Source organism: Dioscorea cayenensis, chromosome 7, assembly GCF_009730915.1.
Source record: "Dioscorea cayenensis subsp. rotundata cultivar TDr96_F1 chromosome 7, TDr96_F1_v2_PseudoChromosome.rev07_lg8_w22 25.fasta, whole genome shotgun sequence".
Lineage (NCBI taxonomy): Eukaryota > Viridiplantae > Streptophyta > Magnoliopsida > Dioscoreales > Dioscoreaceae > Dioscorea > Dioscorea cayenensis.
The window spans coordinates 1,059,246-1,070,775 of record NC_052477.1 but is presented as its reverse complement, the minus strand read 5'-3'; the positions used below and the strand labels follow the sequence as shown (position 1 = coordinate 1,070,775).

Here is an 11,530-nt window from a genome sequence, read left to right as displayed (position 1 = left end):
GCAATTATTTTTTTTCTCGACTAAGAAATATTTTATTTTTTATATTTTTACATTATTTAATTTTTTTATTTTACTCTTGTCCAATGCGCTATACTGGAAAATCACACCAGGGCAACCCATATTGCCCCGAAGTGATCGTTTCACTCGTCAGCTTGAGAAAGCCTCGGATGCCAGACGGTGGACTTCACTTTCTCAGTTGTCTTTTTAACTTTTCTTTGTTGGTTGTTTTAGAGGTGTGTTTCACCACTAATAACTCCCGCTAATTTGTAGTAGTTTCTGTCATTTTCTTTTTGTTTCAATTCTCTGTTTGTTCCCTGATATGTTTACTCTTTTTTTTTTATTTAATAAATATGTGATTTATTCACTATATTTAAAAAAGATTGAGAGAAACACAGTAGATCATTTTTTTTATCTACCGGTTTTATAGAAGTCATTTGAATCTAAATTATTTTGAGTGAGTTACAGAAAATATTATTATAAAAAGTAGACATTATGTATTTAGATATATATAAAGGTTCAAACTCAAAACCACTTAAATAACCCCAAATACTTTTGTTAGAAATAAACATCTTCAAATGCGTGTTTTCTGCATAAACAAGAACATGAATTAAAACCATTTGGACCAATTTCTTTCAGTAATTACTAATTCAAAACCATGAATTAGTAGTTCATCAAATTCAAAAGAAAAACAAAAACTCTCCAATCAAGAAATTAGAGATTTGATGACATTCCTTTCAAGATTGCAGCAATTTTTCTCATAATCTCAATGATAAAACTGCAAATTTAATCAGTAATCTTTTCAAATTCATGATCCAAAAATCATGAATTCATGCCTTAATCAAATGCAGCAGGAAAAAGAAAATACTCAATTGAATCTTAAAGGAGATAAACTCTTTAAACTCAATCACTGACCATTTGCTTCATGAGCTAAAATCATGAATTAATTCATAGTCCATGAAATTCAGCAGAAAAACAAAAAAATACAGAACATTCAATTGAATCTCCAAGCAGAAATAAAATGCAGAGGGGTTCCTTTCCACTTGATAACTAAAGACTTGCCATTCCTTCCATAATTGCAGGAAATCCCTTGAGGTAACTGCTTAACAAGAAGATTAGCTTGATACTTTGACCACTCACTGTGTTCCACTTCCACCATTCCAAATCTTGCAAAGAATGATCTCCAAACTCCAATTCCAACATGTCTCACAACCCTCTCTTCTCCTTCAGTTGCCACAATGCTCCTAATCCCTTGCGAAAAATCGTTTCCTTCTAAATGCATCCTATAAGGATCATCTTCATCCATGCAACTGTCAATGCAATCAAAGAATGCACTGAAGTAAAACAATGATTCAGTAAACCTTGTGATGAAGTTTGGAGAATTATGATTAGCTTCGACATCGAAAACGGTCATTATGCATGGCTTCAACCTTCTGATCACTCTTAAGAGGTTCTCCAAATTATCCGGCTTCACAACCATTGTGTTCACAACGAATGCCGAGTAAACAGCTATGGCTTCATCTTCTTTGATCTCGAACATGTCCTCTTTGAGTTCCTTAACATTTGGAACTATCACAGGCTTGAAATCTAACACTATATTCAGAGTTTCAGCAAAGTCCTTTAACCATTTCCCTGTTTCGGATATCGCTTTTTCTGATGATCCAACTGCACTTATCTTCAGGTACTCAACTGGATTTGATCTTGTGGCCAGTGCTTGCATGAGAAGGGTCCATGGAGTTCCATGCTTGATTGAAAGATCAATGACATGAACTCTAGTCACAAGCTCAACACTTTCTAAGATTGTCTGAATTGAAGGGCACTCCAAGAGATGAGCAAATGGGAGTTTCTGATGAAGTATAAGCTGAACTGGATGGTTACTTAGCATTCTTCTGATCACATCCTCACCGGGAACACCCGAATTCTTTGATCCTTTAAACGAGCATCTTCCGGTCTCTTGATAAATCCTTTCCTGCAATGCATCAGAAAAATAGTGAACCACTCTCTGCACCGTATTTCCGGTGCTTGAAGACAAAGCCATGCACTGCCTTAACAAGTTACTCGACCGATCATACTGTTGATTACTCGCCTTCTCAGCTGCAGCGAGAAGTAGCCCGGCAAGCTCAACATTCTTTATCTCATTACCATTTAATCCTGCATAAGTTAAGCTCATAGAATGCATTAGAATCGAAGATTCACCCTCTTGATCAGTCGAAAACTGTATATAATGTGCAGCAGCAATCTTCATAACTTCTTCAGTAGATAAACCACCTCTTCCTTCATCCATATGTTCAGTGATCTCTTCACCATTAGAACAAGATTGAAGCTCACTTTGCTGACCATCACCATTGATGATCTCAAAGTAAGGGAATGAAACAGGCTTGGATTTACTGTTGTCATGCCCCAAAAGCTCACAAATTTCAGACTCCAAAGACTTCTCAGGATCATCTTCTTCTTGAAAACCACTCTTTGGTTTCTCAACAAGATGATATGCATCTGAAACCATATCAAAGTGCATGTCATGATCAATCCCCATAAACTCTGGAACATAGCTTTGATTATCAGAAGGGCTTTCATGGCAGAAGCCATAACTTGACCAGAAATCACCATATAAATCTCCATTAGAGCACTCAGAAGAAAGCTCTGAATTTGTGGACATTCTTTGGCAATTACCAGATTGAAACATCTTCATCACATTGTTTGCCATCATAGACAATGAAAACAAGAATATTATTAAAATGAAACCTTTATAGATTAATGTTTATATATATATATATATATAATTGCTTGAGAATGAAGACATGAGAATTAGTCCAAGCTTGGCCTGCAACATTGTTGCATTTGTAATTACCTCTGCAGATTAACTGCAATTAGAGTATGATATAATAAGCCGATAAAATCGAAGGAATGGTTGTTTTTCATTGATTCATATTGGTTGTTCTCTTGTGTTTTCATTGTTCTAAAACTAGAAAATGGTTTACAAATGTCAGATAAAAGTTAAAGAAAATGAAGAACTGAGAAGAAGACTGGTCAAACCAATGTATATATTATTGACTGAAAAGTATTGAAGAAACAAGTGTTTATTTTGCCAACTTCTTCATTAAATTAATGCAGTGCATCAAGATTAGAGTAATAATTTATACATTATTTTATCTAAAAAAATAATAATTTATACATTAGACTTTAGTTTATGTGAACATGTATAAAATATTTCTGTCAACTCTTTAGCTTGCAGTATAAAAAAAAGAACAAAATGGATGAAAAGTAGGAAAGTAGATGGAAAATCATGATGAAGTTCTTTTATTTAATAAAGTTCTTTAATTAGTTACTTAAAGAATTGATTAAGTGCTTAAAAGTCCACTTTGGTTAGCTCTAACTCTAAGTAAAATTACACAAGAATCTTCTTTTAGTGGTTGATGTTCAAAGTTCATAGCAAAATTAACAAATTAAATAAATATGAAAAATAATTAACACCAAGATAAGAAAAAGTGAAAAACATGGGTCCTTTTTTTGTCTGGATCTAAATCCCTTTTTTTTCTTTTTCTTTTTTGAAATAGGATTTATTATCTAAAATATATTAAATAAAATAAAAACATATACATAGATAAAAGAATGGAACCACAAAAATAGTGACCATATTATAAAACTTGTGAGTAAACTAAAATAAGTAATAACAAAATTAAGATGCAATTCAGTCACATACAATGATCAAATATTTTTGACCAATCTAATAAGTTAAAGACGACAAAAAAAAAAAAGATAAATTAGAATTTTCAAACAATCTCACCATTTAAAATAGTTTTTTTTTTTTTTAATTTTGACAGAAACTCTATTATCAAAATAAACAGTTAAGCTATTATAAAAAATAATACATACATAAATACTATTTACATCAATAGATTATTTGGTCATTGGTAATATAGCATTTCATCGTTGATTAAAGTAGTATTTTGATAATAAGTCAAAACAAAGTAAGGAAAATATTTAAGCCTCTTAACCAATAAAATATCGCCACGTGTTCTTATAGCGTCACAGGGCCGATAAATTCGGGGCATACACGTGTAAGTCTACTATTGGATGTTATTTAATTGAAAATAAATCCCCAATTCGAACCCTGTTGCGTTTTTAGCATTTTTTTTTTTGGGCTAATTTTTAAGACAATTTTGACGAATTATTTGAGAACGGAATATTCCGGCGATGGCGGAGGAGAGGTATAACCGGAAGAACCCGGCGGTGAAGAGGATCCTCCAAGAGGTGAAGGAGATGCAAACCAATCCCTCCGATGACTTCATGAGCCTCCCCCTTGAGGTAACCCTAAACCTAACCCTAATTTGTAGTTCCATTCTTCTATTTGGTTCCAATCTTGTTTCGTATGTTTAGTGGATCTAATGTGGATTTCTGAGATCAGAACAAGTTTTTTTTTTTTTCTTGTTATGTTGTTGGATTTGGTTCACATCGATTATAAAAAAACAAAAAAATTGAATCTTTGGTGTTGTTTCAATGATTTGTGAATGATTTTTGATTTTGTGCTATATTTCATGGAATTCTGGGTAGTGGATAACTGTGAGAATTGAATTGAATGATTATTTGGTAATTGGGATTGTTATATGTTGTTTTGATTGATTTTCTCGATGTTTTTTTTTAGGAGAACATATTTGAATGGCAATTTGCAGTCAGAGGTCCCCGTGATTCAGAGTTTGAGGGAGGGATTTATCATGGAAGGATTCAACTGCCTGCGGAGTATCCATTCAAGCCCCCTTCATTCATGCTGTTGACTGTAATTTTCTACTTCTCAATCCACTTTATTTGGTAGAAAGCTTCTTCTTTGTTTTTCGAGCAATTTTTATTCATCTTGTCTTATTGCCAACCAACTATGTTTTCAGTCATTGGAGTGGATAAGTGGATTAGTGGTGGTGGTGAAATGAGTTTCCTTTTTCATGTATGATTTTATTTGTCATTGAACTAATGTTTCTCTTTGATGTTGTTTAGCCAAATGGTCGTTTTGAAACTCAGACAAAGATATGTCTAAGCATATCAAATTATCACCCTGAGCATTGGCAACCATCTTGGAGTGGTAAGTTGTTCATCTATTTCACTATCCAACTTCTAAATCAAATGTTTAATTTAATGCTTTGATTATGATTTCTTGTGTCGGGGAGTCATGTTCATGATGCCATCTGTGTCTGTTGCCTATGGCTTATGTCAATTTTTTAGTTGGTGGAGTTAGGTTAATGTGTGTTCCGTCATCGATGTTGACTTCTAGTTTATGTGAATGCTAGGGTGGAATTATGTCATAATTAATTAGATTGCGAAGTTTTTTAACTTTGCATTGATTGAGTTTTGTTGTTGCGACAGTTTTCTTTTTTGATCAACAGTCCATGCTTTTATTGAAATTAAGGATTTGGTTGTGCATCTGTGCCTTTAGGAAGATCATGAGTTTGATTTCTCAGGTGCTTTTCTGGGCTAACTATGACTGATGGAGCTTGATACTTAATTGGATGGTTAGAATTTGCAGACAGAATTATTTGACATGTTGTGCATCTTCCTGTTTCATTTGCATGTGTGAGGTATCAAACAGTGAAATCATCTTATCACAACTGAAGTTTTGTTCCCCTAAACTTTGGAGTGCGCAAAATCATGAAACATTGTGCCTTTCTTGCATACCCAAGGCATGCAGTGGCATATGCAATTTACTCTTGTTTCTTGAGAGCTTATTATATGTCATGAATATATTAAAGATGTGCCATGCAGTACCAAGTTTAGGAAAATTTTAATAATAACAGGGAAGTTTCGTATGGTTTTTATGTCTGCAATTTGGGACAGAACTATAGCTTGGGCTAACTAACCAGTCACAAAAAATTATTAAATCTCGAATGCTTAGCCGTCTATATGGGTTCTATATTTCAGTATAGTGTACGCTGCTATCATGTTTCCAAATTTTTAATGCATTCCCCTTTTTTCTCATGCAGTGCGCACAGCCTTGGTGGCCCTGATTGCATTCATGCCAACTAACCCAGATGGAGCATTAGGTTCGCTGGATTACAAGAAGGAAGAAAGGCGCAAACTTGCCATAAAATCACGTGAAGCAGCACCAAAGTATGGCAGTCCAGAGCGGCAAAATTTAATCGATGAGGTAACAATGCTTCATTGCTGTCAATGTATTGTCACTAATTCATTGTTGTAACCGTTCATTTGAAACTCAATTATATTATTGTAGATTCATCAGTACATGCTTACCAAGGCCCCGCCTGTGCCTGAGCTCCTTCCGGCCTCAGCAACTGATGAACTAACTAATGGCCCCATGAATAATGTGGTAAACGAGGATCCACAAGATACTCCTAATGCAATGGCTGCAAATCTTAATCGTGATGACGCTGCTTTAGCCGAGGGACACCTGAATCCAGAAACTGATCAAGGGATGCAGGCAAACGTTCCCGAAGTCCAGTTGAATGCAGCTGCAGGTCCTCAAAGGATGCCTCGTGTGCGACAAGCAGCTGAATCTCAAACGCCTGTTACCGATCGCCTTTTGACTCGGGCAGCGATCGGTCTGACAATCGCTATCATAGCCCTATTGTTAAAGAAGATTCTGAAAACAAATGGCATTTTCCCAGCGACAAGTGACCTGTAAATTCTCCAATGACAGAATGTATTCTCTCCAAAATCTTGGGGCGAGAAAAATATTTAATGTGTATGTAACAAGTTTGTTTGCACACTTTTATGATTTGTCAGTTGTTTTGGTTTTTGATTTAAAGACTGTTTTCACATGTTGATAATAATAATAATAATAACAACAATAAACGTCATTTGAATTTTGTAAGGTTTAGACAGGATTGGATGATAAAAATGAGTCGTCTTCAGCATTTCTGCATTGGAAGAACAATATCTTTTCCATGATCCAGACAGCTCCATAGATGATCTTCATGAGTCCGGCAATGGTGGTCGCGTATCCAATCAACCAAAGAAGCAAGCCGTTCCATCCACCATGCATGACCAGCTCTTCCTTTCTGACAGCCATAACCAGTGGCTCCATCTCATTCTTCAGCAACTTCAGCCACAGCACACTATATGCTAGTCCAACGAATACTTTGTCAAGGACGACATCATTGACCGAAGACATGAATATTGTATCATCGGCCACCGGTTTCACCAATGCCTTCACCCATGTCATCATCGTCTCATAAAGACCGATGAAGAAAATGGAGTATGCAATCCATGGAACACGACAAGTGCTAACAGCGGTAATTGGACGGACTCCTGCTGCGAAGCTGGATTCAATACCAAAACTCACTGATGCTTGAAAGATGAACAAAATGGTCCATGAGACACACAGAGGCAGATGAGGTATGCGCCCAGTGAGCGCATGATACAGAGTCGATAAAGAAACGAAGCCAACCAGTGATAGTAGAAGAAAATAGCTTACACAAAGAGTTATAGATGGTGATGATAGAGAAGGCGACGAGATCCTCGCAAGCAAGAGGAAGGAGAGAGGAAGGAGAAGGGAGAGCAGAGTGAGGCTAACTTTGTGGAAACCATGCTTGATGACAATGGAGGTAGTGAGTGAAGGCTTTTGGTCTTCTTGTTTGCTTGCAAATCCCATCATTTTGAAGTTCTCTTAGCATGGAAAGTAGAAAGATGGATGAAGCTTTTTATGGGGAAAAGACATGATATTCTTGTTGGTTGGAAGGGTAGCTGGTGCTGTGCACGAATTCAGGAAGCATTGGTTGCATGTCTGTTTGTTTCTTATTGCTGATCATGGTGGTTGGATTTTCTCACAATGTAATGCCTGCACATCCTTTGTAGTTGACCTGATAAACCATAAATATATCATCCTCTGACTTTGTATATGAAAGTCTAACATTGAAAGGACACAGTTATCAAATATTCAGTAAGTATGAAAAGTCCCTCACTGAACCGAAAACTAAGTCGATGGAACTATCTGCGGATTTTTAAATAGATCATCACCGAAAGGTTTCTCCAAAACTATTAGTGCACAAATGAAATATTGTGATCCAGATCTTATTCATCGGTGGCGGGAAGCGGTTGAAGAGCTTTGAGAGGGTTCATGATAACACCATCTATTAAACCGTATTCTTTAGCTTCTTTCGCACTCATGAAGAAGTCCCGATCAGTGTCTTGGTTGATTTTCTCTAGACTTTGGCCAGTGTGGTAGGCAAGGTAACCATTTAAATTCGCCTTGTGATGCAGCATCTCATTTGCCTGCGAATGGTAAAAATCCGATTAAATATAGCGCATGAACTTTGCAGTTCCACAAAGTGTCGAATGATGATTGTATGTATACGTTTGTTCATTCAAGTAAGTGTTTATGATAATGTTGACAAAGATTGAGGGTCAAATCCAGTTACCTGAATGTCGATATCTGTTTGTCCTCCTTGGGCACCACCAAGAGGTTGATGAATCATTATTCTAGAGTTTGGTAAACTATACCGCTTTCCTGCATTTATTTGACAAGTGAGGAACACAATAACAAATGTTGAACATCAATTCAGAGAAAAAAAATGCTTTCAACCACTCAGTGATTAAAGACAGAAGAAAATTACCCTTGGTTCCAGCACTCAAAAGGAAAGCGCCCATGCTATTTTTGGAAGGTCGAGCACATCACCAAGAAACAATAGTAGCTAGTGAGATCAATAGGCGGAATGATGAAAGAAAAAGGTACTTATCTTGAAAAGAAGAAATAACAATGAACAAACAGTAATTTGATAAAGAAAAGCTACTGATCTAGAAAAATAATTGTCATGGACAACTGTACAAACACTTTCAAGATCAGAATCGTTCAGTGAAAATCAAATCATATTTGCATTTAGAACAATGTGATGGGTTGTAACAATGGATTGGATTATTAAAACAACAAAATAAATATAAAATTTAGATATATAGTAAGAAAACACCTAAAGGATGAGAATTTTGCAAAGTATGAAAGCATGTAGGAAATAAAAATAATATGGATAAGTCTTTTTGCAAGACTAACCAATATGCATCTTATTCAACGATCTCATGTAGGCATGTAAGTGCAAAGGTGATATTAATTTGGTATTAAAACTATAAGAACTCAATATTTAAAGGTACTGTCTAAGCACTACCACATTAAAGGAAGTTGGTACTCTGTTGAATTTCCACTTAGTTAATTTTGATGACATATAAGCATTGACAACGTACTAAGAGGTAAATAAAAATGAACCATTACAAGTATAGGCTCCTCACTAGAACATAATTTAATGTTAAATCTAAATGATCACCTAACATTCCTCCAAGTCCATGCTCAACTCTCTTATCTCCTTAGGCTTTAGCTTAGCAATGGGACTGCAAAAATTTAAGGGTGCCAGCTAGAGATATTTTACCTAGCAGCAAGCCCAACACAAACAGTGGAAACATCAGGGCGGATATGCCTCATCGTATCAAATATAGCCATACCTAATCAGCAGAACACAAGAAATTTGCATAATTAAATTTGACATCATCATGTGCATTTAGCATATATTTAACAAAATAAAGTTATTACCAGCTGTCACTGATCCTCCAGGAGAGTTGACATACATGACAATATCCTATAAAAAATGGCATGAAACATATTCAGTACACCTCACATCTCAACAGTTGATCTTTGTTTATAAACTATGAATATATAGGTGGCAGTAGGAATGTGATAAACAGAAATCAGATACTAAAGTCACACAGAACTTCAAGAGCCATTGCAATTTTGAAGATCAAAACAAGTGAGCTAAATTGCACTTCCATCAAATAGATATATATCTAGATTTCTTTTAGGCTACTGATTTCTCTTCTTGCTACGAGATCATAAGGATAATAAAGGCGAGCTGATTACTGTTCCTGTTTCATTTCTCACCCAAGTTTGTGGGAGGCAATAAAGACGGTGCCTAGAGAAATAAAAGGAACTTATTTGATGCACAATGAAAGACCTTCATGAGAACCTGCTTATTTTTTGACAAATAATTAATGGATCAAAGGATGCTCAAAAGAAACATAAATAAAGAAAATCTTATTGGATGTTTACCAAGCATGAGAAAAAAAAACACCATACAGCAGCTTCTTGTCATACTCTCTGTAAACCTCTACCATAATCATGAAAATAATTTACAGTAGATTCATATCAATCAAAATAAATAAAAACAAAGATGCTACCGCAAAGTGTACATACAACAAACAGAACTTAGTCAAGCATAACTATTAAAATGCATGCATTCAATCAAGAACTTGGTAAAAAACCCCTTTCTTAACAAATATAAGGAGGAAAATAGGAAAAAAAACCTTATTAGGATCAATAGCGTCCAGATAGAGAAGCTGTGCCACAATGATGTTTGCCATGTCATCATCAACTGCTCCACCACACCGAATTATTCTCTAAAAGAAAGGCCAATTACATTCAAGAGTAACTCTTTTAAGACAAAAGACAAAGAAATATAAAAATAAAAAACCCTAGAAAGCTCCAAATCCTTACATGCTGGAAAAGCTGACTGATTACACTCTGAAACCGCTCCATCACCATTGGAGGCGGGCCTTGCCCACCTTGTGCCTCCACCGGGAAGTATGGCGAAGAAGGAACTTCCAAATCTTGCCTAAATATCAACCAATACATCCATCAAAAACCCTACAAATTGCAATGCCAATGACCTCGAAGAACACTGGACATTGATTATATGTGAAATTATCTCCATTTACAATTCAAATCAGATAAAAAATACTAAATAAAACTCAAGCATTAGAAAACCTAACGATATGATAAGAACCAAAAGACTACCTTCACATGGTTCTTGGATTCAACAATAGAAAACTCATCAAAATCCAGACTTTACCAAATCAAACAAAGAAAAGAATCAAGAAACAACGATACTCTCACCTGATCGACCAAATCTCTTGTCTCTCAACCCGCTGAGGCGTCCAGACCCCACCGGAGTACACAGCCTTCGGAGCACTCCAAGCACAACTCAGCCTCTCAAACTTCCTGGAATCCAACAAGAAAACCCTAAGAAAACCAAAAAGACCCGAAAATCATAATCAAAAACCGAAAAATAGATTACTTTGAAGAAGAGAACGAAGCAGAAACGAGGGATCCACTGGAGGAGAGTATAAGGGTCTTGCTAGGGTTCCCAGAGAGGGATTTAAGAGAAGACGGCGGCGCCGCCGCCGTGGCCGCCCAGCACGAAGAGCTCGCCATGAAGTAGAGCTCCGTTCTCTCGCTTTCTTATCTAATCTCACAGAATGATCTTGAAAAAGAACACTATTCTGAACTTTTTACTCATCACTCCCTCAAAAAAATTAAAATTACTAAGAATTTTTTTTTTACTAAATAAAATTTCAAAATATCCAAGGGTTTAAGAGTAATTAAGTTTTTCTTTCTTTTATTATTAAAAATATTTTCTTTAAATCATGAGAAAATTAAAGAATCTCTCCCGGGTCTTTTTCATAATTCAAGTTTAAGGGATTTTGTCTGTATATCCTTAACAAAATAAATAATTATATGCATATGCATGTAAAAATTAAAAATTAATTCTTTTAA

At 35.6% G+C, this 11,530-nt stretch overlaps 4 protein-coding genes across 4 annotated transcripts; 1 reads left to right on the top strand and 3 right to left on the bottom strand.

Moving 5' to 3' along the window:
* Positions 1 to 991: 991 nt before the first annotated feature.
* Positions 992 to 2,701, bottom strand: LOC120264708 (DELLA protein RGL1-like). The gene has a single exon (XM_039272531.1). It carries the CDS (start codon positions 2,699 to 2,701, stop codon positions 992 to 994), a length of 1,710 nt encoding a protein of 569 aa, XP_039128465.1.
* Positions 2,702 to 4,119: 1,418 nt separating this feature from the next.
* LOC120264755 (ubiquitin-conjugating enzyme E2 32) lies at positions 4,120 to 6,745 on the top strand. The gene is made up of 5 exons (XM_039272580.1): positions 4,120 to 4,302; positions 4,640 to 4,771; positions 4,984 to 5,068; positions 5,964 to 6,127; positions 6,212 to 6,745. Exons 1-5 carry the CDS (start codon positions 4,192 to 4,194, stop codon positions 6,620 to 6,622), a joined length of 903 nt encoding a protein of 300 aa, XP_039128514.1. The 5' UTR covers positions 4,120 to 4,191; the 3' UTR covers positions 6,623 to 6,745.
* A 15-nt stretch (positions 6,746 to 6,760) lies between these two features.
* LOC120264757 lies at positions 6,761 to 7,668 on the bottom strand. The gene has a single exon (XM_039272582.1). It carries the CDS (start codon positions 7,592 to 7,594, stop codon positions 6,815 to 6,817), a length of 780 nt encoding a protein of 259 aa, XP_039128516.1. The 5' UTR covers positions 7,595 to 7,668; the 3' UTR covers positions 6,761 to 6,814.
* A 135-nt stretch (positions 7,669 to 7,803) lies between these two features.
* On the bottom strand, positions 7,804 to 11,230 carry LOC120264756 (ATP-dependent Clp protease proteolytic subunit 5, chloroplastic). Its single transcript, XM_039272581.1, has 9 exons — positions 11,052 to 11,230; positions 10,871 to 10,975; positions 10,472 to 10,589; positions 10,282 to 10,374; positions 9,515 to 9,560; positions 9,354 to 9,426; positions 8,553 to 8,587; positions 8,358 to 8,446; positions 7,804 to 8,211 (listed from the first exon to the last, which is right to left on the bottom strand). Exons 1-9 carry the CDS (start codon positions 11,186 to 11,188, stop codon positions 8,011 to 8,013), a joined length of 897 nt encoding a protein of 298 aa, XP_039128515.1. The 5' UTR covers positions 11,189 to 11,230; the 3' UTR covers positions 7,804 to 8,010.
* Between the last annotated feature and the right edge of the window lie 300 nt (positions 11,231 to 11,530).

Excerpts from the sequence above, each read along its gene's own strand:
- LOC120264755 (XM_039272580.1), top strand. The coding sequence starts at position 4,192 with ATGGCGGAGGAGAGGTATAACCGGAAGAACCCGGCGGTGAAGAGGATC. Across the intron at positions 4,303-4,639 it reads TCATGAGCCTCCCCCTTGAG|GAGAACATATTTGAATGGCA; the intron begins GTAACCCTAAAC and ends GTTTTTTTTTAG. Across the intron at positions 6,128-6,211 it reads GGCAAAATTTAATCGATGAG|ATTCATCAGTACATGCTTAC; the intron begins GTAACAATGCTT and ends ATATTATTGTAG.
- LOC120264757 (XM_039272582.1), bottom strand. The coding sequence starts at position 7,594 with ATGATGGGATTTGCAAGCAAACAAGAAGACCAAAAGCCTTCACTCACT.
- LOC120264756 (XM_039272581.1), bottom strand. The coding sequence starts at position 11,188 with ATGGCGAGCTCTTCGTGCTGGGCGGCCACGGCGGCGGCGCCGCCGTCT. Across the intron at positions 8,588-9,353 it reads TGTGTTGGGCTTGCTGCTAG|CATGGGCGCTTTCCTTTTGA; the intron begins GTAAAATATCTC and ends TTCCAAAAATAG. Across the intron at positions 8,212-8,357 it reads AAACAGATATCGACATTCAG|GCAAATGAGATGCTGCATCA; the intron begins GTAACTGGATTT and ends TACCATTCGCAG.
- LOC120264708 (XM_039272531.1), bottom strand. The coding sequence starts at position 2,701 with ATGGCAAACAATGTGATGAAGATGTTTCAATCTGGTAATTGCCAAAGA.